The 27,303-nt window shown below is 54.5% G+C and overlaps 3 protein-coding genes across 3 annotated transcripts in view; 1 reads left to right on the top strand and 2 right to left on the bottom strand.

Moving 5' to 3' along the window:
• Positions 1 to 788: 788 nt before the first annotated feature.
• Positions 789 to 2,315, bottom strand: OVCA2 (OVCA2 serine hydrolase domain containing). Its single transcript, XM_080678714.1, has 2 exons — positions 1,995 to 2,315; positions 789 to 1,658 (listed from the first exon to the last, which is right to left on the bottom strand). The coding sequence occupies exons 1-2, from the start codon at positions 2,167 to 2,169 to the stop codon at positions 1,159 to 1,161; spliced, it is 675 nt and encodes a 224-aa protein (XP_080534840.1). The 5' UTR covers positions 2,170 to 2,315; the 3' UTR covers positions 789 to 1,158.
• DPH1 (diphthamide biosynthesis 1) lies at positions 1,559 to 11,581 on the bottom strand. Its single transcript, XM_080678713.1, has 13 exons — positions 11,427 to 11,581; positions 9,312 to 9,464; positions 9,123 to 9,186; positions 7,494 to 7,615; positions 6,912 to 7,069; positions 6,662 to 6,783; positions 4,417 to 4,485; positions 3,857 to 4,013; positions 3,618 to 3,718; positions 2,998 to 3,076; positions 2,598 to 2,738; positions 2,343 to 2,450; positions 1,559 to 1,658 (listed from the first exon to the last, which is right to left on the bottom strand). The coding sequence occupies exons 1-12, from the start codon at positions 11,485 to 11,487 to the stop codon at positions 2,361 to 2,363; spliced, it is 1,317 nt and encodes a 438-aa protein (XP_080534839.1). The 5' UTR covers positions 11,488 to 11,581; the 3' UTR covers positions 1,559 to 1,658; positions 2,343 to 2,360.
• Positions 11,582 to 15,386: 3,805 nt separating this feature from the next.
• The window catches only part of RTN4RL1 (reticulon 4 receptor like 1), a 69,453-nt gene continuing 57,536 nt past the window's right edge, over positions 15,387 to 27,303 (top strand). The window contains exon 1 of the mRNA XM_080678026.1: positions 15,387 to 15,896. Within this exon, the coding sequence (XP_080534152.1) occupies positions 15,884 to 15,896 (13 nt within the window). The 5' untranslated portion in view covers positions 15,387 to 15,883. The remainder of the gene's footprint in view (positions 15,897 to 27,303) is intronic.

The raw sequence follows: 27,303 nt of genomic DNA, 5'->3' as shown, positions 1-27,303 counted from the left end.
GGAAATGGCTGAAGTGGGCAGGCTTTAGAGTGCCTAGAAACAACTGCAAACCAGATGGTCTGCTTAGGCCTTGGCTGTGATCACTACAGTGTAACATCAATCTCAGAAACTGCAAATAGGGGCAAGTTTGGAAAAGGGTTTCTTCTGTGCTGTCTTTGGCCTCAATCCAAGATTTATCACCATCCCACCCTTTGAACTCATAGCTCAGAGGAGCTAAGAAAGTTATGGAGAAAGAGAACACAAGAAGCCAGGGTTCGACAAAAGGCCAGCACACAACTCTCAGGGATCTGGATGGAGGAAGCCTAAACTCAGTATGGTCCAGGCAGAGCCTTGTCAGGTACTCTCTTCCCAGAACTTCTGATATAAATTCTTCCCTGATTCAGCTGAGAACGCCTTTCCTTCAGCTTGGGACTTAAGACTTCCATCAAAAATGTGTCTTTGCACACTCATGCAAGAGCTTCTCCTGGAGGCTAACTGGAAACACCTCCTTCCTTGGTGCTGCCCTGAAGGCTCTGTGGATGTGGAGATTTGTTATAAAATGGTTTTGTTTTCTGTACCAGGAAAAAGATACTCAAAATTCAAATCACCATTTTGTGTGGAAGACAGTGGTACTTGCCCCTACTTTTCCCATGCCACCCTCCACTCATTCAGGGCTCTACTAGCCTTTTCAATGTTTGAGTATCAGATGCCAAGGTCAACATCCACTAAGGCCGCCTGCTCCCCGTTTTCTTTGAATACAGAACTGGACTTATGTAATCTGAATTTTAAGAACTGATATTTGTCTTTTTAAAAAAATATATTTTTATTGATTTCAGAGAGGAAGGGAGAGGCAGAGATAGAAACATCACTGATGACCAGAGAATCATTGATCAGCTGTCTCTCACACGCCCCCCCACTGGGGACTGAGCTTGCAACCCAGGCATGTCCCCAGGCCGGGAATGGAACCATGATCCCCTGGTGCATAGGTCAAAGCTCAATCACTGAGCCACACTGCAGGACAAGAACTGATAGTTGTCTTAATTGGTGATGGTGAGCACAAACAGCAGTGGAGGTCCCAGGGTAGGGACAAGGGGAGAGCAGTGATCATAGAGGCTGCCCCAAAGTCAGTGTCCCCACAGGGGTGAGGAGGAGGATACAGGGACCCAGGCATTTGATCTTTCACTCTGCAAACTGGTCCAAGAACTTGAGGTAGGCCTGGCGCTGTGATGCAGCTGCTGGAATGAAGTGGCCACCAGAGTGGGTGAGAGTGATGGATCCAGTGAATCGGCTAGCCAGTTGCATACTCTCCTGAGAGGGGATGACACGGTCAGTGTCCCCAAAAACATGGAGTGAAGGCAGCGACAAGGGACCCTGGAGGATGGATTCCTGGAGGCCAAGGCCTCGAGGACAGAAACCAGATACCAAGATGATAAACCTTGGCAAGGGGAAACGGGGATCGCCTGCTTGGCCAAGGGCACACACAAGGGCTGCTAGCGCTGCCCCCTGGCTGAAACCAAGGAGCCCATCAAAAGGTCCCAGCTTGCTCAGTGCCTGTGCCACCGTTCCCAGGGCTTCTTCCAGACCTCTGCACACTGTTGGCTCTTCCAGTGCGGAGAAAACGTCTGCCCCCTGTTCTGAAAACCACCAGCCTCGAGGCTGCTCCTCTGGAGGGCAGGACCCTACAGAGATAAGGGGGGATAGGGTGGGGTTAGGGCAAGGGGGAATGCAGGAGGAAAGAAATGGGAATGACAGGGAGAAAAGCGGCTGAGGGGAGAGAAGAAAGTCTGGGGGAAATGAGGTTGGGAATAGATTGATTAGCAAGGGGAAGGGCGGGCGGAACAAATCAAAGTGTAAACATGGGAGGCTGGGATTAAAGAAATGAAAGGTATGGGTAGAATGAAGAGGGAGGGTGGGAGGAATGAATGAGGATACAGAGTAGGGGTGCGCTGAAAAGTGTTATAGAGACGAGGCAAGATAGGACTCGGAACGCATTTCCGAGGCAGGACTCCTCTCACCGGACTCCGGCCCGGCGCCCGCTGCGTCCACGACCGGGTGCAGGCCGCTGAGGCACACGAGCTCGGCGCGGCCCCGCAGCGCCTTCCTCAGCGCTCCCGTCTTCTCGCGGAAGCCCCGCTCGCTCTGCCGGAAACCCGCCAAGCACAACACACGTAGAGGCTGCGGTGCGGCCATGGTGCGAGACAGCGCGCCAGAGGAAACGGAAGCGGCCTTTCCCCGAGCGGAAGTTCAATTACGCGAGGGGCGGAGCCCAAGGGCCGGTAACACCCTGAAGGCGGGCCTCAGCGCGAACGAGCGTTCCCACGACAAAGCGGAATGGTGAGGCGCGGCCAAAGCAGGGCGGATACCTGAGACTCAGGAGCGTCTCACGGTGCGAGTGGCACCACTTTCTCTTCTCTGCAGCTGCAATCCTCGCAAGTCACGGCTGGAGAAAGGCGCGCGGATCTCTCCTGCATCTGAGTTGTACACTTTGGTCAGGGTCCCACTTCTGTGACGTCGTCCATCCCGCTCTCATGCCTTTCCCGTAGCGGCCGCATGGCGGCGGCCACGGCTCGCGTCGCTAGGGAGCGACCATTCCTCCCTCCTTGGGAGTCCCTGCCTACCTTCCCCAGCGCAGGCCGGCGGGGTGCCTGGGAGGGCCGGTCTCGTCCGTGGTTCACCGTCCACGGCCCCAAGGAGCTGCCAGCATAAAAGTCCATGGGGTAGGGCTGCTGCCAGGAAATGTCCCTCAGGGCCACCGCCGCCTAGAGGAGGAAAACCGAACAAGAACATTTGCCAACACTTTTCCACACAGGATTATTTCATCCGCACAATGGCATAGAAGATCCTGTTATCAATGTACACAGAGGAAATGTCAGGCTAAAGAGGTTAAGAGACTTGCCCAAGGCCACTCAGCTAGGAAGTAGCTCAGCTGTAACTACTGCCCACCTACCACACTCCACTTTAGATCCCTCCCTTGACAGAACCAGGTGCAAAGTCCACGCTGTCAAATGTTGGTGTTACCTCATAAGGTGTCAGCAGCGGCTTGGGGAAGGCTGTGCCCCAGTCAATGGAGAGGCGTGGACATGCCACCTGTACCCACCTGGGGAGGGAAGTCAGATCAGACCCAAGGGAGGTGTTCCCCCTCTCCTGGGCAGCATGCTGAAGAACATGACTGTGTCCCCAACACACCCAATGAATGCTTACTATGAATTCTAACGTTAAGACAGTAAATTACTTGCTGTTTAGAATAACACTGTAGTGTTGCTTGTCTTCTGTTTCCTTCCCTGACTACAAGCTTTCTGAGGACAGGGCCTGGGCAACCTCCTTTGTGATAGTATTCCCAGAATCAAATTTAGTGCCTGGCACAATGCAGACGCCAACCACTCCTCAATCTCATCTCCTACAGAACCACTATGATGGTGCAGATGCCTGTCAGCCCCAAGACAGACAAAATAAGTGTGACCTAGAGCAGCGGTCGCCAACCATTTGCCCCTGCTGGTTGAGTGCTCTGTAAACATTAGAATTTCATGATCATGGAAGCAATACCTATTGACGCCAGCCCTCAATATGTGCTAGGAAGGACCCAAATTCTAAACTTCGTTAGCCAGTCGTAGCTAGATAGATAAGCTGGAGAAACGTACACGTCTACCTGCGGAAGCAGACTAAGCTTGCTGGGGAAGATCTCAGAGAGCAGCAGCCTCACGAAGGGCAGTCCCAAGGCTTGCAGCCTAGATTCCAGGTGCTGTTGGTAGAGGAAGGCAGAGCTGGAATCATCAGGATCAAGCTGCCAAGGCTAAATTCTTTGGCTTACTGATTTTTCCCACTGACTGATGGTTTCCCAGTCAGTCCCTTCCCCAGAGGCCATCCCAAGCCCTCTGACCTCCAGAATCTTGGGGCTGCCCTGACGGCCCAAAGTGCCCAGGATAAGGCCCCAGGATTTAGCTGAGCGGGCAGTGGCTATGGCTTCTTGGCGGTTAGTCTGCATTCGATGATGGTCATAGTGCTCTCTGGATAGGACTTTGCTGTATGGATCATATCTGGAAAAGAAGCTGTTAGGGTCACAATAACAGCCACTTGTGGGACTTGGGCTGTACACAAAACTCCCTGACTCAGCCCCCTTGGTCTCCTGAACCTTCAGGCTCCACGCAGGTAATTAGGAACAGAGGCAAGAGCATGGATTGTCATTGGGAAGATCAGTCCCACTGCTGGGCCGGCAGGAGTGGGAGTGGGTTTTAGGATATCCATGTGAATCCCAGGGGACGGGTAGGTACTGTGCAGCAGCAGCCCTAGGTTTGATATTAAATTCAGGACCCAAGTACCTCATATCTTTAGGGCTGGGGGCTGTTAAAGAGCCAGAGAATGAGGATTTGGCTGATTGAGGGCCTCAGTGGCAGAGAATCCCACCCTTTCCCCAGCTGGTTGGTCCAGCTCAGCCCATACCGGTAAGCAGGGACATCGGGGTTGGCAATCATGACAGACTCCAGATGGAAGCGGCCATCTCCAAGATATCTGCAGGGGTGTCAAAAGGGGGTGGTGGTAAGTGTGGTGGGGCAACAGAAGAAGCAGGCACTGGCTTGGGGTACAGAGGACTGCGTTCTTGGCTGGCTGTGCCTACTGGCTGTATGTGAACTGGAACAAGTCATTTCACCTCCCGAGGTTTTGGTTATCTTACATGTAAAAAAGGAGCTTGAACTGGATGACCGTAAAGCCCCTCTAGTTGTTTAATGCAGAAGCTAAGAACGCCCCCAACCTTCTGGGGGTAAAGGCACAGCTGAGGCCAGGTAAGGCTGCTCCATGCTGTAGAGATCCTAACTTGGAGGTGGCGGGGGCGCGGGACAGATTCTCCCTCGCTCAATACAGACAAGGGAGTAATGTTCAGGGTGCCATCTAAGCTGTAAATGGGGTTCCGGGTATACACTGGCTACTCTCTGCCCTAACTGGCTCCTGGGTCCAGCTCCTGAGTTGCAACAATATATACTGTTTATTGGACTTATGCCTGCTGTGCACTGGGCCTGGGGTAAGCACCTGGCATGTATGACTTCACTCAGACCTCTCAAATAATCCTCTAAGCTACCTATACTGTTCCCATTTTACAAGATACGACTGAGGTTCAGGGATGGTAAGAAACTTGCCCATCCCTGGTCAGTGTGGCTTAGTTGGTTGAGCATTGTCCCCTGCACCAAAAGGTTGCCAGTTGGCTTGATTTCTAGTCAGGACACATGCCCAGGTTGTGGGTTCGTCCCCAGTAGGGGGTGTGCAGGAGGCAGCCAATCAATGTTTCTCCCCACCCCCTCCTTCCTTCCTCTCTCTCTCTCAAATAAATAAAAACATACTTAAAAGCCCTAGCTCAGTGGTCGGCAAACTCATTAGTCAACAAAGCCAAATATCAACAGTACGAGGATTGAAATTTCTTTTGAGAGCCAAATTTTTTAAACTTAAACTTCTTCTAACGGCACTTCTTCAAAATAGACTCACCCAGCCCGTGGTATTTTGTGGAAGAGCCACACTCAAGGGGCCAAAGGGCCGCATGTGGCTCGCAAGCCGCAGTTTGCCGACCACGGCCCTAGCTGGTTTGGCTCAGTGGATAGAAGAACTTTGGCCTGTGGACCTAAGGGTCCCGGGTTCAATTACAGTCAAGGGCACATAACCTGGGTTGCAGGTTGCTCCCCGGCCCGGGGCCCTGGTCAGGGTGCGTGCAGGAGCAACCAATCAATGTTTCTCTCATATGGATATTTCTCTCTGTCTTTCCCTCTCTCTTCCACTTTCTCTAAAAAAATCAATGGAAAAATATCCTCAGGTGAAGATTAAAAAAAAAAAAGAAACTTGCCCAAGTCACACAGCTATGAAGCAGTATATCTAGGGCTCAACTCTAGGCCTAACAATCAGGAGGCTGTACCCAGCATGCCCTGGGAGATGCTATCTCTAACAGTACCTTCGCAGAACATGAAGAGGCCAAAGGATGGAAGAAAACCTGCCATGGCAGCTCCTTCTCTGGGAGACCACACTGAATCTTGAGGAATGGCCAACACTCAGGGTTTCCCTCCCTCCAACACACATGTCAAAGCCCCCAAGGGTAGGCATCTGTGAGCTCAGTTATGCAGGCACGGGCACAAGGGAAATGCCGCTTGGGAAGCAGGACTGCCAGGTCTGGGCTGGCAGTGGACAGGGGTGTCTGTGTGAGTACACCAAGATCCTTAGAACCAGAATCTGCAGCCCCAACGGTGGGCTAAGTCAGGGGAGTGCCCCTGCCTCCTTTCCTGCCATTAGCTAGGAACGGGGCTCCCCAGTCTCAGCCAGGAGCTGTCAGCTCTGAGGTTGGCTGCATTCACACAACATTAAGCATTTCCATTACCTAAAATAATTAGGCAGCAGGAGACACGCCGCTCCTACTTGTTAGCTGTCCGGATGCTAAATTAATGGGGCTACAGCCTGGGTGTACCCATCCATCTTCTGCAATTATATTCCTACCATTTCTAGCCCACCCTCACCCTCCGTCAGGCCCACTGATTCCTGCCCCACCCTGAGCATAGCCTTCTGGACAGTGGACAAGGGCACTGGTGAGGGAGACAGAAAATGTGAAACCCTATTTGGGCCCCATCTTGCTGGTGACCTTGAGCAAATAGTTAAGGACTCCTAGGGTACATTTCTTATGCCTGTAAAATTGACACCCCCATTTTTCACTTACACAACAGCCTCCACCTCTTTGGGCAGGTAGGGCGATGTGCAGCCCAGAATCTCCCCTGGGGACAGGGGCTTACACTGTGGGACACTCATGCGATACTCAGCTTTCAGCTCCTGGGCAACTGCCTGTAGGGAAAACAAGAGAAGGAAAGCAAGTGGATGGGGAGGGAGAGCCAGGGCCAGAGGACCAGCCTGCAGCACCTGGCACAGGGACTAAGAATAGCTTAGAGACTGGCTGCTGCCTGTCCACTTACCTGCAAGGTTGACACAAACTGTATGGTGCTGACCAGGGCAAGGGCACTGGCTGGGGGAAAGGTGAGGCGGATAGAGTCCAGTAGGTGGGCAGTGTCTATCCGGATGTCCACAAAGACATACAACACCCGAAAGTCTTGGGCAGAGGTGTCCATGGGAACTGGGAGGAGGGAAGAGTTCAGGAGACTGTGGTTTGGAAGGCAGAAGAGGCAGAAGGCCTGGCCCAGCCCAACGTCTCTGAGAAGCCAGTGGCTTCAAGTTGGGGATAGAAGGAAGTGGTGGGGGAGGGGGGCGTCACAGGTCTGATAGAATCTCCTTCTTGGTCACTTGGGGGGGTGAGGGAGGTAAGGGGACAGCTTGCTATACCAACAACCTTTCAAACACCCGCATCGACAGCAGCAAGGTTTCCAAGGCAACCAAATCCAAAGGAAAAATCCACCTGCAGAGCAGGAAGGCTGAGGCCATCCCAGAAACCAGGATGGACCTCATGCCTGCAAGCAGGACAAGGCACTGTGATGGAAATCAGCGTGCAATCCTGCCTCCCTACCAGCCCTGCCAGGGTCCAGGTGTCTGGTCTGCCATACCCAGGCAGCTGTGGCCATAGTGTACCAGGAAGTCAGCTCCCAGGGCCCTTGCAGTAAAGTCATCCACACAGCAAGCCCCGTAGGTCACATCACCCATCACCATCACTTCGGCCTCTGTGAACCTGTGGGGATGGATAACAGTGGCACAGTGGTCCAAGGAGCGAGGTGGAAGAGAGATCTAACCCTGTGCAAGTATCTCAGGGCCCAGCTCCTCCCACTCTACCTCACCCAATTCCCTGGGTAGGCAGCTGCCACTTCTGCCAACCAAGAGTAGGAGGGGCCCAGCTGCCACCTCCTCCAGCCCTGGCAGCAGCTCCTGGAACTATAGCTATATGAGGATGGTCTCTGTAGCACCCTGATTCCTCTGCTCAGGCTCAGACTACAAGAGGGACCCGCAAATCTCAGACTGGCATACACAGGGTCAAACAACCACAGACCTCCTGACTTATCCCACCCAGAGCAGTGAGCATGTACACATATGCAAAGGCACCTGCCCCCAAGTCTTGGCACTGTGGGGTGTGTGGGCATGCATATGTGGGTATACATAGCCTCCCTGATGCCCAGACCCCCTGCTAACTCCTCACCCTTAATCAAGGCCCTCTGTGCCCAGGATGGGGGGACCCATGCATAGCTCCCCCATAGCACATGGCACTGCCCACACGCCCCATGTGTCAGGAAGAGTGGGCTCTGGCCAGCACATTGCCAGGAGATCTGCTGCCAGGCCTGAATCACTGTGGGCTGGGGGTGGGTGGGAAGACCCTTCACCCCCCCTGAATTCACTACAGGAATGGAGCAGAGGACCAGCTCTTCCCTGAGAGACCCATCCCTGGGGCATGCATTCTGGCTCAGTGACTGAGGTCACTCATTTATCTCCTGGGGGCATGGTGGAGAAAGCTGAACTGCTGCCAGTCAGCCCCTCCTCTTCTCCCTCCCCATCCCCATCTCCATCCCATCCCCATCCCCAAATCAGGTTGTGCACAAAAGCAGATTATTCAGCTCTTTAGAATGCAGCCTAGGCATCTGAGTCAGCCTGAGAACTTAATTTTTTATAGATTAAAATGTATGCAAATTGGCCCAAGCCCCAGAGAGCATCCCTACGGGGCAAGAGGATGGGAGTAGGGAAGTGAGTCTGTGGCAGCGGGATTAGGAGCAGGGTGTGGGGAGGGCAGCAGCAGGGAAGTGGGAGGTTCCCATCACGAGATGACCTCCCCTTTCTCCATTCTCCCTCCCGGTTCCTGTGTGGGTTCCAGATGGCTGAGCACTCACCCCCACTGCCCAAGGATGGCTCATTATATTGAAGAAACTTAGAGGAAATGAATACCATGTCTAAGGCACTTCTTTCTCCCCACTAAGCCTCTCCTTGCCCTATTCCCCAAGATGTGCCAGAAATAAAGGTTTCCCTTGGCCAGAACCTGAGCCGACTACTCAGCCCATTCCAGGGTCAGCTCTGAGGATTCTTGGGTTTCTCCTCAGGCCCCACCAATTGCTCTGTCTTAATTTTGGGTTTTTCCCTTTGTATGTGCATAGCTGTAAGGCAGAGGTCCAGAAGGAAAGAATCATGTCAACAGGCAAAGCTGTAATGGCCATGGGGTCTTGGCTCAGCTCCTTCTCCTGTACCCCAAACCTCACCTTTCCAAGATATCCACAATGGTGCAGGCGAAGAGGAGAAGGCCTTCAGGCATTTGCAGGGCCACTGTAAGACAAAGCAGACACATGAGAGCAGAGGATGGGTAGGTAGAGGCTGGAATGGGGACACTGCCCCTAACTGGGCCAGGCAACCTCTCCACCCCCACCCCAGCTCAGAGCTTGGAGGCTTACCCTTCTTGGCCTGGGCCTGCTGGATCCTCCAGATGGTCTTGGGGATCTCAAAGTTATAGTTGGAAGGCAGGACTTGAATGGCTGCCTGCAGCTGGGGGTTGTTCAGGATCTCGGGGGGTATTTGATTGGCCAAGCGGCCCAGAGGGACTCGACCTAGGATCAATGTAGGGCCTGCGTCAGTACCTGGCCAATACCACAGCCAGACTCAGCTAAGCTGTTAGCTCCACCTAAGTTTCAGTCCCAGATCCCAGATCCCTTGGGGCATGCCCAGCCATCTTCCCCACTGACTTCATCCTGAAGCTGCTGGAAAGAAAACTCAACCCAGGAGGAAACCTGCACAATTCATTTCCATGTTGTGAGATTATTGGGAATCAAAGACTTGAGCCATGAATGGGGTACAGTTCACCCCTTACCTCAGGAGAGCAAAGCTGACACCGGGGGACTGAGTTGAGGGGCAAATGGAAAAAAAGTCCAAAGAGCTGCTCCTTGATAGAGAACAACCCTGAGGAAAACCCAGGATCCATGGCAGCCCAAGAATTCTGGGAAAATGTGCCTCCTCCCCCAACCTGAGAACACCTTGAAGTTCTGAGGTCCTAGATAAGAGCTCTAGAACCAGCACACTGTTATAAATTCTAATGTAAAAGACTTCCTTCCTGCCCAGCCGGCGTGTCGCAGTGGTTGAGGGTCAACCTGTGAACCAGGAGTTCACAGTTCGATTCCCGGTCAGGGCCCATGCCCAGGTTGCCAGCTTGATTCCCAGTATGGGGCGTGCAGGAGGCAGTCAATCAATGATTCTCTCTCATCAGTGATGTTTCTATCTTTCTCTCTTCCTCTCCTTTCCTCTCTGAAATCAATAAAAATATATATATATTTTAAAAAGATTGCCTTCCTTACTTGAGTACACTCATTATGTCTACACTGGTTAATTCCTGCACTCTTCCTTCGCCTCATTTAAAAGGGAAATAAACACCATGCATTTAACTGACTTAACAAGTTCCCTGGTCCCATTGTTCCACCCCACTTCCCACCCCAGGAAGAATGGAAACAACATACTCTAGTCAGGACTGTGGGAAAATAGGCTTAAGGGCAGAAAAGTGGCCTTGATCTTTAGGGGACAGTAGTCTAGTGGGGGCAAATGTAGATATACAAATAATTACAATCCCCTGATTAAAGGAGAAAACATTGTAGCCCCTTAGTAAAGCTTAAACTCTTAATCCACATCATATTCCCCACAATTCAGTTTAGCTCAACCCTGTTATCTCTTTAGGAGCCAGGCAGTTCCGGAATGTAATAAGGCAAGAAATTAAGTAAATCAATGAATACTGGCTGAGTCTGTACTATATGTGCCAGAACTTCTGTTAGGGTCCTTTACTATGATAGGTGGGATTCTCCCAGACCTGGTGGGTGGGGTGGTGGTGAAGTGGAGAACTAGCATGGCCCATCGGGACCCTGAAGCCAGATTTGAATGTTACCACTATGGTTTTGTTCAGTCGTTTCAAAGGCCTTGGAACAACCAGCCCAGTGTTCCTGGGCCCCTCACAGAAGCTCCTCTGACAGGCACAATTCCCTTGTGGTTGTTGAGGTGTAGGAGCTGGTAGTCTTAGCAGCTCAATTTGTCACAAGGACCAGTAGGCGCCGCCTCCTTTAACACGCGGCTAAATCTTCCGTTTACATCAGTATTCACGGAAAGATTGAGGTCCCCGAGTCTAGTCCCTGTACCTTGCACAGGCCTGGTATTCAGTGGGCGCTCAGCAAGTGCCTGGTGGATGAAACCCCGAGCCCCTTCCCTGAAAGCATTCCCTGAGACCCCTGTGCAGGGCCCGCTGCAAGGCGCCCGGTTTCTTCCCTCCCAGCCAGGTCTGTCTTTCCCGTGAGTCTTCATTCTTCACGCCCCTGTCTGCCGGCCACGGCGGAGGGCAGTTTCTGGCTGAAAGACCACAAGCTCCTGGGAGGGGCTGCTCACAATCACGCCCTAAGGCCACAAAAAGCACTCCTGGGCTTCGGTGACAGCGGCCCAGAGCGAGTGATGGCGGGGCCTTCCAGGTTCTGTCTCTGACTTGGGGAGCCCTACCCAGAGATGCGAGGTCCAGAGGCCGCAGCGTTATAAGCACCCACCTCTGCCGGGGCCGTTTCGGCCGCCTGCCCCCGCCGCCTCGGAGGCCACCAACGCCGCCATCGCCGGCCTGCCCACGTGGGAACCAAAAAGGCAGCTCTAGAGGAACGCGGAGAGCGCAGACGTGGCGATCGCTCGCCGATCGGCGGCGAGGGGCGGGGATTGGCTGGGCGGGGACCTGAAGGAGAAGGAAGGGGCGGGGCCACTGTGGGCTCGGCTCTGCCCGCAAGGTCGGGACTCGCGAGAGCCCCTAGTGGCCCCGGGCCGCAGCGGCTGCACTCTCCCTGCTGACCCTAAGCTGGCACTCCTGGGGCAGGGCTCCCCTATCTGCCCACTCCCTGCCCGACTTCTGCGGGCCGAGTTCTGTGAACGGGGACACCACCAGGTCTTCCTTCTGCTCCCCTCCCTGGTAAAAGCAGTGGACCCGTGTAGGTTGGGCCACATTCCCTACCTCGGAGGACCCCACTGCCCCACAGGACAGAACTCTGTGCCCAGCTCCAAACTGAGTCTTGGTGACTTCCAGAGCGCCAGGGTGCCCTTCTCACCTTTAGAACCCACAGTATGGAAGGGTCACATGTGAAGAAATGCTACCAGGAGAAGGTCCTGAGCCTCAGGGTGCTTCCAGTGAGGATTGGGCAGTCCAAGGACTCAGATTCTGGATTCTGGCCCATGTTTTCCCTGTCTAGGCTGCCCCTTAGGCTTATGGTAGATTTCTCCTGCTCAGTGGCTGAGCTCCTGGGATCCCAAAGGGAAGGCAGAGCAGCCAGTGAGACAGCGTGGACCTTTGAAAGAGCAGAGTACCTTCAAGACTGGCCTTCAGCAAGGTCTGCCCCATAGAGCAATGGTTCCCCAGAGCCACTTGCCCACCCAGCCTTCTGGCATCATCTTCCCCTCTCTGCAGTGGTGATGTGAGCACGGCTGGCCCTTTAAGACAGCTCTGTGGCCTCAGGCTCCCCTGGAGGCCCTCCCAGCTTGGAAACTCCTAATTAAGGTGCAGAGAGAAGTGAAAAACAAGCAGCCGGGAACTGGCCCTGCCTGGGAGGCTGCCCAGAGAGGAGGGATGGCTGGGCAGGCTGGCCGTGAGCAGCCAAGAGGAGGACCAAAAGGGGTCAGTGTTCTGCCCCTCCGACCACCAACTCATGCTCTTCTGACAGTCACAACTTTGAACAGGGTTGTGGCCAACATGGGTCCAAAGAACACACCTCTCACCTTGATGAGAGTCCAGCCTGAACTTCCCATCTTCCTCAGTTTCTCTGGATCCCCAGGGTGCAGGATATCAATTCTAGGGATTCCCTCAGTCCAGCTTCTCCCCCTTTACAACACGAAGGTCCAGCCTGTGGTCAGCTCTGGTTCTGGATGCAGCTTTAAGTTCCAAGAGGGGAAAAGATTGGCTTCAGCAGAGCAGTGGCTTCTCCCTAGCCAGCACCCTGCTGGGCCTTTTTCTGAGTAGAGGTGGGGGACAGTAAAGGTAGAGATGCTTGATAATGGAAGGTCCCCATTCTCATATATTTTTTTAAATATATATTTTATTGATTTTAGAGAGGAAGGGAGGGGGAGAGAGAGATAGAAACATCAATGATGAGAGGGAATCGTTGATTGGCTGCCTCCTGCACGTCCCCCACTGGGAATCGAGCCCGCAACCCAGGCATGTGCCTTTGGCCGGAATCGAACCTGGGACCCTTCAGTCCGCAGGCTGACGCTCTATCCACTGAGCCAAACCAGCTAGGGCTCCCATTCTCTTATAACATTGCACTACAGCCTCTGTGCTGAATGAGCTGCCCCACCCCCCAATAGGAAACCAGGGGATGTCCAGGACAACTGGACATCAAGGACAGATGTGAGCATGTCCCCCAAGACCCTGCAGTGCAAAACATTGGGGGCTGCCATTCAACTTGGTCCAAGAACACCTCCATCTGTCTGTGGGGGGTCTCCCTGCCCGAGTTACTCAGCAGTCTGAGTAATTACTGCCTGACAAGAAGGCGGGCGCAGTGCACCCCCACATTATACCACAACACCCGCCTACAGTCACCCCCACCCCTGGCTGGACTCCAAAGCCGCACTCAGCCCTCCTGAGGCTGAAATAACTCTGCTTCTCACACTCACGCCCAGTTCCAGCCAACTTTGCCTAAGATGCTGGAGTTTGTGGGCCAGGGGTCGTGGGGAGGCGGCTTGGGGAGGTGGCAGGAGGGGTAACACACCCTGCTTCAGGCTGGCAGTTTGGCCCTGATCTGCTGTATGATACTGAGCAAGTTGTTCAACCTCCCCAGGCCTCAGTTTACTTGTGGAGGGCCTCTGCAAGTTGTGTCATTGAGTTCAGCTTCAGTGTCAACCTGGCAGGGCTCAGGCAGGGCATGGGGGCAGCTCAGCCCTGCAGTGGGTCAAGGCTAAGAGAAAGAATGCCTTCTGTTCCCACCTCAAGATGGACCAATCTTCAGAACAAGGTTACTTTCTCACCTTGTTCTCCCATCTGCACTTATCTCCTTCCTAGAATGGCCTTTCTCCTTCTCAGCCTGTTGAACACAGCCCTCAAGATCTAACCAGATGGCACCTCTTCTGTGAAGCCTTCCTGATGGTCCTTCACTTCCTTACAGAGCCAGCAGGGAAGATACACTTTGTATCTCCTCTTGTAACATTCGAAAACGGATTGTGGGTCTTTCTTCCCTAAGCTTCTGGAAATCCAAGCCTGTATCATTAGCTCACACCCAAGCTTCAGAACATTGAATGCATGCATGGGTGGTGAATGAATGATACTGGCCTTTTTGACCTTCCTATTGTGCCAGATTCTTCTCCAACAAATCACACAACTCATTCTCTCACTTTAATTATATCTCTGCTTAGGTGTCACTTGCTCAAAGAGCTTTCCTTCCCTGACCCCTCATTTCAGCTCCACCATTTGTTTTTCTCCCAAGCACCATCTCACCGAGACTTTCCGCATTAGGTCCCTATTAGATTGTAAACTCCACAAAGGCAGGGGCCTTATCTTTTGCATTGGCTGGAGTCCCAAGAATAGTAGTGCCTTACACATGATAGACCCTCAATAAATATGTGGTGAATGGGTGACTTAGCCCACTTTTTCCTCTGCCAGGACCCCTCTTATCCTAGGCCAGTAGGGGGTGCCGGCCTCCACCCAGGATCTTGCCTAGCCTGAACCGCTCAGCCCAATCTGCCCCCTGCGGGACCTACTTTCTAGGCGGTGCCGCCTCCATTTTCTACAAAGCCCCGGCGGGGTCTGTGTAGACTGAGGGAAATCAGAGGGTCCCCTAGGCGGAGGAAGCTCACTTGAGCCCCACGTTGGTTCTTCCCTCTCTCTGGGGTTTGCAACTGGGCCTCCTAGAATGCTTGCTATGAGGTCTAGACCCGCCTGGGGGCACGCCACACCTTCTCCCAAAAAGAATAGTGTCCTGGGACGCAGAACGCGAGGCGGCAGGGTCGGTCGGAGCTGTCCCGGGCTGGGAGGAGCCGTCGAGCCTCCTAGGAGAAAGCGGAGCCGACCAAAGAGGAGATGGGCAGGGATGCGTACTTGTGACCGCGGGCTCTGGGCGGCGGTCGTCTCGTCCCAGCTGGTCGGCTGAGCGCACGCTTCCAGCTGCCTGGCTGGGTGACCTCCATCCGCGAAGGGCGAACGGGCGGGGGGTTGGGCTGCGGGTACAAGCTTTGGGGAGCCCACGGGGACTGGGAGGGGCTTTTCGAGTGGTCCGATGACCGGCCCGGGGGCTGGGACAGGTACTTGGACAGACGGCGGTGGAGGGTCGTCCCCGGGGGCGGGCTCAAAGAAAACACCTTGGGAGGCGGCGCCGCGCGGCTGAGCGCCGCTGCCCTGGGAATAGGACGGCGCTCGGCACCGCGAGCTGAGAGCACTTTCATAAATTTTGTATGGGAGGCGCTCCGTGAGCGGGGGCGGGGATCGGAGCGAGGAGGAGGGAGCTAGCGAGGGAGGGAAGGAGGGTGGGAGGAGGAAAGGTGGGGGAAGCCGGGGGGAGGAAGGGAGGCGCCCCGCTCCGCCGATCGCTCGGTCCTGCAAACGCGCGCCGGGAGCTTTCCCCGGAGCTCCGCGTTGCGTGCGAGCGCCCTTGTGCAGCAGCGGCGGCGGCGGCCCGAGGGGGCGGAAAGGAGGGGGCCGCGGCCGGGGGGTGGCGTCCCCCTCAAAACCGCCTGCAAAGTGCTCTGGGCTGCAGAAGCAGGCCGCCGGATTCGCAGAGCAAGCCACTCGTCCCGGGGCTTAGCGAGCGCGCGGGGCTGCTGGGCAGCGCCGCGGTTGCTGGTGGGCGCCGGTGCCCTCTGCGCGGGGCTCGGGCTCACCATGCCCCTGCGGGGCCGCGCCGCCGGGCACAAGCGGATCCCCGGCTTGCCGCCGCCTCGACGCGCTCGGATTAGCTGCAGCCAGCGCCCAAGGATTTGAATCCAGACCCCAGAGGGAGCGCATCTAGGCCGACCTCAGAGTGGCGGCCCCGCGGCCAACATGCTTCGCAAAGGTGAGTTGGAGCCGCAGGGGCAAGTTGGAGTTGGATGCGCACGGGGCAGAGCCGCGATCCTGGGAGCTGCCCAGAGCCGGGGCTCCGGCCCGGGAAGCAGCCCCTGGCGGGCTGGCGGGCTTTGCGGGTGCGCACCCGCGGAGGGGTTGTTGCTGGAGCTCAGCCGGATTCCGTGGCCCCTTGGGAGACTCAGGATTTGCCCCATGGATCAAGCTATCAGGCCTAGGGATCAGGCTCGACGAGGTCATTTCGAGACCACAGTGAGCTGCCCATGATGGAAGGGGAGCTGGCCTCCTGGGACCTTTGCTTTGCTATTACAAAGTTTTGCACTTGCAGGCTCCGTCCCCTGCGCAGGCACACGTCGCCGGCTTCTGCCGCTTTGTGGGGGCCAGTCCAACCCGCTCCAGTGCAGCCTTCGGTCAGTCACTGCGCGGCCCGGGCACTCACTGCGCGCCCTAGCTTCCCAGGTGGGGCCCGGACGCAGGTACCTTCCCTGCAACCCAGCTTTGGTCTCCAGGGACGGGGTCCGGGCACCCAGCGGTCGAGGGGAACGGCTAGCGCCTAATGTCCGGTTCCTCAAACTTTCCCTGCACCTGAAGCGGAGGGATGCGAAAGCGGAGGCCGTGCCCGCTGCGTGCGCTGCCTGTGCCAACTCAACTTGAGGTCTGGCCCAGTGACCACCTCACCACGACCCTCTGGCAGTCCGGCTCACTGCCGAGCGTTGCAAAGTTGGCGCCAGTGCTGGGGAAGTTCCGCCGCGCCCCCACGTGGCTGCTGCGCGGGGAGCGGTCCCCAGGGCCCAGGGAGGGCAGGTGACCATGCCGTGAGTCCGTGGGCCCCACCATCCGCAGCCCCGACCTCTGCCTCTGCCTCTCTCCCCTCCCAAGTCCGGGTGGGCTTCGCGCCCCGCCGCCCCCACTCCCTGCGCGTCCCTGGCTCGGGCCGGGTTACCGACGAGCTTCGGCGCCTGCGGCGGACAGTGCGGGCCCTGTGGGAACCGGCTGAAGCGAGAGCTCAGGTAACGGAGGGGCCTGATCCCTGCGCTCCGCTCACCAGCCTTAATCCGCCCTTGTTTCCATGGCAACAGACCGAGGTGTCGTAAGCACAGGATTCTGACCTCACAGTAGGATGGAGAAGGAGAAAACGGGCAGGGGGAGGTGGCCGAGAACGGGGAAGCGAAGCCTCAAGGTGGGCGGGGAGAAACAGATGTAGGGGTGATGGAAGAGACCCCATAAGCAGGTTGGACAGGTGGGTGAAGAAACCACGCCTTCGCTGGGAGCATTAAAGGCTGTGTGATGGTCCCTACTTGCTCAGGCTGACCCAGGATCCCGGGTTACCCTGTCGTGGCAATACAAACTTGTGTGTGACTTGTGCCCTCCACATGGGTCGGTGCAGTGCTGAGGAAATGGTGACTGCCTTTCACTGTGGTGTGGGAAAAGTCTCCCTGGCTGGTGAGAAAACCCCTCCCCGATGCACCCCAGTTCCTTGTCCCAGCAGAAAGGGACTAAAAATCCATTCAGCAACCAGAGTGCCTCTGCACAGAGAGGGTGCTTTTTACAGAGCTGAGCACAGGCCCAAACCTGCGGCTTTTGGACCTGGAGCCTGCAAACTTGCCCCGATGGGGAAGGCTTCCCAGGCCAGTTTTAAAAGGCTACCATGTTTGACTGCAGGTCTGTGATGGAGATAGTAGGGAGGACTTGACATCTCATTTTCCCTTTGGCCTTTTGTCTTTTGGCACTTTGCAGTTAGAAATAAGCCATGAAGCAACCCACACACTCTTTTAGATGGTTTAGGTGTTCAGGGAGGCTTGAGCAGCCTCCAGAAGCCTTTCTCTCCCATCTTTGCTAGCCACAGGCCCCAGGTGGGATGAGCCCAGTGCATTCTGGGGGCCATTCCTGGGGGAGGCTCTTACCCTGCTCAAGAGGTGGCCCTGGAGGCTTGGCAATCACGTGTGTTTCCAGATAGGCCTATTCCCTCCTCCCTGTACAGCATGGTTGATGGGAGATCTACCAAAAAGAGGTTTCCACCTGGATTGGCCTGAGGGAAATAGAGGAGAGGAGACTGCTCCATGGCCTGGAGCCTGCTGCTTGGACATTGTGTGGGCAAAGGACTTTTATTTTGTGTGTGTATTTTTTTCCTGGGCAATTTTCTCCCTCTGCCCCAGATCTGATCCCTAGGATTTGTGTGTTTTACACACTTGGCGGACACTCAGATTCTGGGTGTGGATTCTAGGTATGTGCCCACAGCCAAAGGTGTGCCTGAGGCGAATGTCAAGGGAGGTGGCCATTGAAGTTCCTGCTTCTCAAATTGTTCTAAAGGCTCCAATCAAAAATGTTTTAGGACGGGTTGCAGTTTCTCTGTCTATCTGATGCAGAGCCCTGCATGGGGTCCTGCCCCTGAGGAGTTTCATGCTTCAATTATGATTTGGAAAAGGGTTTGAAAGATGAAAAAAAGAAAGTAGCCTTCCCTAGGTCCTGGGGAGAGAGGAGAAGAGAAAAAACCCTTACCTTTCTTCAAAGGGTAGGGCTCATGGTCTTGACAATGAGTGCTTTGTGGAGTTGGGAGGCTCAGTGGTCTGAAGCCTCAGAGAAGGAGGAAGGTGAGAGTAGTTATTGGACCATGAGGGTCACCTCTGATTTCTGATTGTCCTATTACAGCGAGGACATTTTAGGGGGTGCTGCCTTGCATCTCTTAATGAAGGATTCTACTGGGCACAGCCCTACCTCAGTGAACCAGAACAGCCCTGAGAGCTCAGTGGATCCTGCTGCTGACAGGGCTGGTAGCTGAAGGCTTTGGCAGCTGCCCTTTTCCATAGCCTGGCCTGCCCTGTAGAACCAGGGGTATAAAAAGTAAGCCTCTGGTCACAGACGAGAGGCAGGCAGGGCAAGCGAGGCCCCGAGCCACCCGGTATCATCCAGGAAGGAGGGGCAGCCTGCTGGGGATGTTGCTGAGCCAGAAGTGGCCTGCTTAAGGTCAGAATCTATGGTTTTCCTTTTTAGAGCTATAAAAACAGCATGCAAATCAACAGCCTCTGGGCTAATACAGAATCTTAAAGTTTTTGTCTTGTTAAGCAAGGAAATAGAGTGCCAAATAGGCTTTGTTAAGTGGCATTCTAATTAATAATTTACAATCTTGTAGCTGTCTTTCATTAGAATTTATCTGTACATCAACCACAAAATCAGTCAAACACACTCATTTATACGTTAATGCTACCCCTGAATAATTCAGCAAGAGCTAGATTAAGTCCTGCAGCCCAGTAAGATGCATTTTGTCCCTTTGGTTTCCATAGCCAGATGGGCTGGCCTGGTGGCTAGATTGGGTCTCCTTTGTGGAAAGAAGGGAAGGCAGAAGGAGGACGGGACCATGGGGTTGTCAGATGCTTGGTTGATTTGAATCCAGAGGTTCCCTAGAGGATCAGAGAATCTCCATGTGGCCAGGTGTGAACAGGCTCCATCTCTTGGAGCCACTGGTGACACGGCCCACTTTAGTCCCAGTGGAGAGGGGAAGAGAGGGGTGTTCCATGAACAGCCAGGTCACACTTCTTTCTGCTGCAGAGGAAGTGTAGAGGGGACATAAAGAGCCCTGCTTGGGAGGGTTGAGATAGGAGGCTTCTTAGCCCAAACCCAGATGGAATTTCCCTCTTCCCAGACCAGTCCGGTCCCACTCAAGGAATGCAGCCTCGTGAAACCATTGTCACCAAAACAACTTCTTTAATTGGGAGCTTCTGGGATGCTTCTTTCCTCAAAGCTCCTGGTCCTTACGCCAGAAAAGAGAAGCCAAGAGGAGGAATTTGGGGGGAGCACCAGGACATCTCAAGAGAAAGAAGAGGCAGAGTGAGTTGCTAACTAAAGTCCATGCATGCGTTTCCTTACTGGTGGCCAGAATAAAGACAAGGAAAGCAGTGGCAGTGTTCCATTTGTGAGCTCAGACCACGTAGAAAACATGTTTCTATTCGGTTCCTGTCATGCCAACACCTCACTGCAGTCCAACAGGTCCATTTTTTGCAGAGAAACTGTTCCAGACCCAAACTCCCAGCCTGGGTCCACTGGCCCCTCCACTACAGGAGTGGATGAATCCCAGGGTTTCTGGTCTCCGTCTCAGGCTGCCAACCCAGAGCTCTCTGGGGAGTTAAACGGCTCTGTGTATGGGGACCAGGTAGCTATCTGGAGCAGACAGCAGACTTGATGCCAGGAGAGGTTCTTGGCCAAGTTTGAAAAGAGAAAGTCTCGTTAGGAAAAGGAAAAGGCAAGGGGAGGGGTAGGTTTGCCCTCAGACCTGTAGCAGATTGACAGCAGATGGATCCGAGGAGGGAGGCTTGTGGGGTGAATCCAACTCCAAGCTTTGGAGTCAGGACCTGAAAAAGGACAGAGCAGAAGTTCACTTGCGGGAGATGAGAAGGAGGGGGCAGGCATCATGAAGGATGTCAAGAACGGATCTGTTGGGTACCATCTGCAGCAAAGTAGTGGTTAAGGTTAAAGCAGAGAGGAGATGACAGGGAGGGAACAGATGGCCGAGGAAGCAAAATAGCTGGCGAAACAGGAACAGAGCCTCCAGGGACAGCAGAAGGCAGGACCTCCTCGCAGAGTGCCGGAAGCAGCCCTTTCTTCGGTGTGCACTGGCCAGACCACCCTGGGTAGAAGTGAGTGAGAGATAGGGGTGAGGTGGGGACCTCAGGGTGAGGGCTCCTTGGAGCTGGCCAGGGGGTCCAGGAGCAGGGACCTCCTTAGATGCCGTTGACTATGGAGAGGAGGCACAGCTGACTGGGTGTCCGTCACTAGAGTGAGGCAAAGCCACCTTGGGACTCGGCATGCCTGGCCAAGCCTGCTGGAGGAGGTGTGGATGCTCCCTGAACACAGGGGCAGCAGGGACCGGACTCTTCTTCCCAACCTGCCTTGGATCCGCTTGTGCCAGTCCCTGCCACATGCTGACCACAACTGCTTATAATTACTAATGGACCAAGTTAACTATATGCTACGCCTTATCTCATGTCATCTCCACAGTCACCCTTCAAGATCAATCTGTGCTTGTCCCTGCTATACACGTAAGGAAACTGAGGCACAGACAAATGAAGTCCCTCGCGCTGGGTCACTCCTCGTTGACTCAGAATGCAATCCCAGGTCTGCCTGCTACCACACTCTTTCCTCCCTCTCTCAACCTCTGAGCTCCACCGTCTCACATGCCCGTCTGCCTTGATTTATGTGACATTTGTTTTGTGGGTGTTGGGCACTGCTGAATCATTCGTGTCTTGTTGCAGAGCTCCCTGGTAGTCCCCATGCACTCCCCTCCTGGTTTCCCTCCAGGAGTGCCTTTGGCCGGGACCCGGCACTTCTGGGACTCTGAGCCGCTGTCTCATGTATCTCTTCTACTCTGCCCCCCTTTATGTCTGGGCAGACACACCCATCACCTGCTGTCTCCTGCTCTTGTTTCTTCATTACAGACAGAGATGGGACAGTGGGCCAGCACCAGCCTGTCTGCTTTCATGCCCTTGAGAAAGGTCTGGCTGTGGTTTATCTGGGGGCTGGGCCCTCCCCATACGTTGCTCTCCCTAGCTTCCCATTGCAGCCTGACCTGTGGATTTGCTGATAGCCATATCCCACACTGGTTGGTGGTTGTCTGGAGAGCAACAGCCCCAGAACAGGCCGGCCCCGGTGGATGGCAGTTGGCAGGCTGGATGATATTGGGCCCCACACCTGCACCTGCCCCTCTTCCTCCTCTGGAGTGCTTATCCCTCCTGGGGGCTTCCCCACCGCCCAGCCATGGCCTATCATCAGTATGGTAACTGCAGAACTCAGAGCTGTACTCCAGAGAGGACTTATGCCGCCTCCACCACAGCAAGGTGGGGTGTCTGAGCAAACAGATAATGGTGGGTGCTAATCAGCCAGCCAAGTTGGGATCCGAAACTGCAAACAGGCCCTGCTATCTGATTCAGTGCTGGCACAGCAAGGGGATTGGCACAGCACTGTGTGTGTGTGTGTGTGTGTGTGTGTGTGTGTGTGCGCGCGCGTGCACGCAGAAATACACCTGGTGAGCTCACAACAGGCTCAGGGAAGTGTGCGTGCCAGACATCTGCCGTGGCAGAGTGGAACGTTCGAGTGCATGCTCCTGGCCTGCTGGCCTTGAAGCCCATGTTGGCACTCACACCCCGGGTCCAGCATGGCATGGTGCCATGGATGAGCTGGAGAGCCACTCAGTGGGGGTTCCCAGGAGTGGGCAGGCTGGCGCTGTGTGTGACACATATGAACAAAACTTGTTGAGCGGGTGTGTGGCTCGTCCATGCAGGGGTGGGTGGACATGACTCATTATGTATCTGCTGGAAGACCGACCACTGCGGGCCCGGCAGGTGGGGCCTATCGGCAGCTTCCTGGGCTGATTCCAGAGGGCAGAGGCACCACGGCTGGGCTCTGAGCTCTCCGCCCACTGAGGTGGTGTAAAAGTTTGCTTCTGCCTCTAAAACTGTCCTAGCAGAGTTTGCCATCTCTCTCTCGCTGGGCACCGGAGCCAACACATAGTGAAGGGGCCTTTACATAGAGAGATTCATGAGGCCCTGGGGGGAAAATTGGCATTCTTCTTACGATGATTTATTTATAGGGCGACTGGATGATGGGGTATGGAGGCTGAGGTGCCTCCATTAGTGAGAAACACACAAGGCAGGAAACCTTGCTCTGCATTTGACATTTAGTGGGGCGACTCCTACCAGGGAGCTGCCTTTTCTTTGAGTAGGTTTTGCCTTTAATGTTCTATTCATGGGCTTGTCTGAGCAGGCTGGGAGAAGGAAGCAGCCTGCGGTGCAGTGGGCCATGAGGCTGAGCCGGCCCCCTCGGGGGAGGCAGGACCTGGGAGGTCACTGGGTAGCGGTGCGGGGCAGCCTGGGCAGGCCCTACGCTGGGGGAAGCAGCTCTGCTCCTGCGCCTCGGGCCGCCGTCACCCCCTGGCCGCCTGTCTGTCTCGGTGGCACTGCTGCAGGTTTCATGCAGTGTGGTGTTTACTCTCCTGCCTGTCTCTGTCTTCACTGGCCCCCAGGCGATGCTTCCAACAGCGACCCTGTGCGACCGGGCTTTGGCCTGGCCACGGCCCTTTTCTTCCCGGGGAGTCTGGGATTGTGGAAAGAACGCAAAGCTGGAGTCTTGGGGCTGTGTTAGGTCCCATCTTTGTGGTTGACTCACGAGGCCCTGGGCGTGTTTCCGCCTCTCTGGGCCTCAGTTTCCCCATCTGCAATATGACAGGATGAATCGTTTCCCAAATGTTTTTCAGCAGTTTCTTCAAATGTTATCCAGTGTCAGAGCCAGAATATGAGACAGATCAGTGCGGAGCTGGGGCAGGGGCCTCCTCCTCTGGCTTCCTGCCACCACAGTAGCCTCCCTTGCGGTCCCTCTTAGCAAATCAGTGCACCCGAGAAGGCCACTGGTGTGAGGTGGGTGTGCGTGCTGCCAAAGAAGACACTCTCCCCAGGGCCTGAGGGGGAGCGCCCTCCTGCAGGGGTAGGGGGCTTCCTCCTCTCCTTTGGACACCCGTGACCATTGAGCTCTCGGCAGACACTGCCTGCACTTGGAGTCTCCTGGCCCTCCCTTCCCTCTAGTTCCTCAGCCGGCTTCCGGCTGTCTCCTCCATCTCTCCCCTGTCGCCGCTCTGGCTCAGCGTTGACCTTACCAAACATTTCCTCGTCTCACCTGACCTTCCGGTGGCATTTGGCCACAGGTGCCCCTTGGCTTCCCTGCTAGCAGCTCCCGGGTCTTCCTCTTACTTCTGTGGCTGCTGCTCCTCAGCCTCTGTGCCAGCTCCACCTCCTTCGGCCATCCTTCCCTTGCGGTGCCCCCTGGGCGCGCCCTGGGCCCTCTCTCCTCCAAACACAACTCTGGGAGTTTCAGCACACACTGGCTGCAGCGCCCACTTGCTGGCTCCCCCCCCCCGCCCGCCCCCGTCCCATCTCCAATTGAGATGTTGCTTCTGATGTCCAGAGCCATCATTCCAGCCTACCCCGATGTTCCCTGAGCTCACTACAAACCTGCTTCTTCCTCATTCCACCCCCCCACCCCCGCCCCCACAACCTCTGGCATCTGGTACCATCATCCTCCCAGGTACCCTCAGCCCAAGGGCTGGACCCAGGGACGAGCCCCTCCCCCACCTCTCCCATTGGTCCATCGGGAAGTGCTGCCATTCTCCTTCAGTGTCCTTCACCTCTCCTCCTCTCCTGCCTCTCCCCTAGCCCGGGCCACTGCCTTCTCCCAGACCATGTCAGCAGCCTCCCTGCCTCCAATCCTGCCTTCACCCAATCCAGGCTTTACACTGTGGCCAGTTTCTACAGTGCTATACAATCTTGTCCCTTGCTTAAAAACCTCCAGTGATTCCTTTTTCTTTGGGGAATAGTCCAGACTCCCTAGCTTGGCTGAGAAGTCCTCCCCCCTTGTCCCATCTGCAGCTCCACCCTCCCTTCTCCCCACTGCCCACTTTGAACTCTGAGGCCCAGGTCTAATGGACTTCTTTCAATTTGACTGCATCATGCTCTCGCCTCTGTAAGGATCTGCATAAGCAGCTCATTCTGCCTAGGATGCTCTCTGCTGCCTCTTCGCCTTTAGTCCTTATGCTTCAGGACTCAGCTTACACATGGCAGCCTCTGGGAAACCTTCCTGCACCTTCTGGACTAGAGGAGGGGTCCTGACGTTCCCTAAAATTGCACTCAACCAGTTTTTTTTTTTTTTTAAAGAAAGTTGTTATTTTTTTAAAATATATTTTATTGATATTTTACAGAGAGGAAGGGAGAGGGATAGAGAGCTAGAAACATCGATGAGAGAGAAACATCGATCAGCTGCCTCCTGCACACCTCCCAATGGGGATGTGCCCGCAACCAAGGTACATGCCCTTGACCGGAATCGAACCTGGGACCCTTCAGTCCACAGGCCGACGCTCTATCCACTGAGCCAAACCGGTTTCGGCTCAACCAGTTTTATTGTAGTTACTTTTTTTAAAATTTATTTATTTATTTATTTTTTAAAATATATTTTATTGATTTTTTTTTTTACAGAGAGGAAGGGAGAGGGATAGAGAGTTAGAAACATCGATGAGAGAGAAACATCGATCAGCTGCCTCCTGCACACCTCCTACTGGGGATGTGCCCGCAACTAAGGTACATGCCCTTGACCGGAATCGAACCCGGGACCCTTCAGTCCGCAGGCCGACGCTCTATCCACTGAGCCAAACTGGTCAGGGCTACTTTTTTTTTTAAAATTGAAGAGAGAGAGAGAAACATCCACGTGAGAGAGAAACATCAGTCCACTGCCTCCTGCACGCCCCCTACTGGGATTGAGCCCCAAACCCTGGGCATGTGCCCTGACCCGAATCAAACCAGAGACCTCTGGGTACATGGGACAACACTCAATCAACTGAGTCACGCTGGCCAGGGCTTATTGCAGTTACATTTATATTCTCTGCCTTCCCCACTGGATGGCAAGTTCCATGAGGAGACTTGTCCCCCAAGACCTGCTCTCCACCCTTCTCCTGCTGTCTGTGTCAGGAGGTTGGCCCTTCTAACTTCAACCATGGGCTCCCATGCCCTCCCACTTCCAGTTGGATTCAACCAATGGTGAGTCACCATGGCTCCCCATGTCTCTCTGCCATCACCCAGTTTCTCCCACAAGTACAGCCTGAGACAGGATTCGAGGCCCAGTCGTTGATTTGGGAGGCCTCCTCCGAAATGCCATTGGGGAGTGGAGAAGTGAGACAGAGAAGGGAAGAAGCCAACAATGGGCACTTTTCGAGCAAATATTGGACCGTGGGCAACCAGAGCTTCATCCCACTGGGAACTTTGGGACACAGTGTAGAGAATGCACCTCAAAGTTAGCTCACCCAAAAGGAGCGGGGAGTGGGTGTTTATACACAGCTCCCACCTGTCACTGGCTGAGTGTTGTACCTGTGGGGGGATTCCTTCTCAGGCACTTTTGGCCTGCATTGTGGGAGAGCAAAGACTCTCTGCTGCTGGAGGAAGCCCTCAGGCAAAGAAATGCAGGTTCTGGCAGTTGGAAGTCAGGCTGGTGTGTGCTGAAATGGTAAAAGCAAGGGATATGGGCAGGCCCTCAGCAGCTGCTATACAGCTCCTACCGGCGAATTCCAGCAGCTCCATCTCCAGGGTCAGGACGAGCACCTTCCCCTGGCTCGCCCTGGTTTCCCTACCCGCTGTTCTCACCTTTATTATGTACTCATCAGATTACTCAATCTGAGAGCGCTCCCTGTTTTTCCTACCAAGACTCGAGTAAAACAGCATCCTGCACAAAGTACAATGAATGAAATGTAGCACATAATGTAGACATTGGGTAGATGGGGTTGAATCAGTAACTAATGTCATGTCTTTATGAGTCGATTAGAAATGTTGATTGAATGATTGTGCATTTAGTTGGAACCCAAGAAACTTACTACCAAAACCTAATTTTTAAATTGTTCTGTAACAGTACGAGAAATTAAATCATGATTACTTAGGGCTTAAAAAAGAAGAAAAACAAAAAAACCGAGTGCCAGGGGCCAGCAAGAAACAGTTGTGTTTTGTTTTGTCTTTAGTGAGGAGGATGCAGAAAGGAGTCTTTTCCCTGTGCAACGACTCATTGAAAGCAGAAAAGGTGTGTATTATTAGCCCCAAGTTACAGATGGGGACACTGAGGCTCCGAGGGGCTACACAGCTCATCTAGGTCCTAAGGCTGCTTGCCTTGCACCCCAGCCCTGTTCTGCTTCTCATGGCTGTGGCCCGAGGAAGCTAGCAGGCACAAAAAGGCAGGCCAACTGGGCCACAGAGGATGTCCAGTGGGGCAGGAGCTGTGTTGGAAAAAAGAGATAGATCTCTCACTCAGAAAAGTTTAGGGTGGTTCTTGGCAGGCAGATTTTTCTGGAACAAAATTTGCACTATTGATTCCACGGCAAATGAAAACCTCTGGTGGACACTCTGGGCTTCAGAGATCTCAAATGTTTAAATGAGGCTGGTCCGAACACAAGGAAATAACACTGCCAGGTGAAGCTGAGCTCAGGTGGTGCCTGGAGTCAGAAGACTCTGCCTCTTTTGTCTTCTCTTCCATCCGTGAAAATGACTTGTTACTTTGAACTGCTTCCTTCCCTCCCTCGCATGGAGGGCTCCCTGGTTGTTGCCCAGGCCTGCGGTTGAAATCGAATCTCTGAGCAGAGGGAGCGAGGCTGGGGCAGTTCACAGAGCCTCACTCAGGAGAAAGAACCAGCCAAAGGGGAAAGTTTACCAGCAGATCATGGGGTGGCGAGTGGCCCTGGGGCTGCCTTGAAGTAGCAGTGGTTATTACCTCCCCGTAATTGGCTCACTGCCCCCTGTGGGCGGGTATGTCTGCTTAATGGCCTAATCAGATTGCAGAGAGGAAGCTTGTTGGAAAATGGGGGGTTATTGCAAGGAGAGGTGTGATCT

The sequence above is a fragment of the Plecotus auritus genome (genome assembly GCF_963455305.1).
Source record: "Plecotus auritus genome assembly, chromosome: 7".
NCBI lineage: Eukaryota > Metazoa > Chordata > Mammalia > Chiroptera > Vespertilionidae > Plecotus > Plecotus auritus.
The sequence above is the reverse complement of the archived record's forward strand: the minus strand, read 5'-3'. Positions and strand labels throughout refer to the sequence as shown.

Bases quoted from the DNA above. Each gene is read 5' to 3' on its own strand.
- DPH1 (XM_080678713.1), bottom strand. From the start codon at position 11,487: ATGGCGGCGTTGGTGGCCTCCGAGGCGGCGGGGGCAGGCGGCCGAAAC. The intron at 6,784-6,911 runs GTAAGTGGACAG...TTTTCCCTACAG, and splicing joins AGTTTGTGTCAACCTTGCAG to GCAGTTGCCCAGGAGCTGAA. The intron at 2,739-2,997 runs GTAACACCAACA...TTCCTCCTCTAG, and splicing joins CGCTGCTGACACCTTATGAG to GCGGCGGTGGCCCTGAGGGA.
- OVCA2 (XM_080678714.1), bottom strand. From the start codon at position 2,169: ATGGCCGCACCGCAGCCTCTACGTGTGTTGTGCTTGGCGGGTTTCCGG. The intron at 1,659-1,994 runs GTGAGAGGAGTC...TTATCTCTGTAG, and splicing joins GGGCGCCGGGCCGGAGTCCG to GGTCCTGCCCTCCAGAGGAG.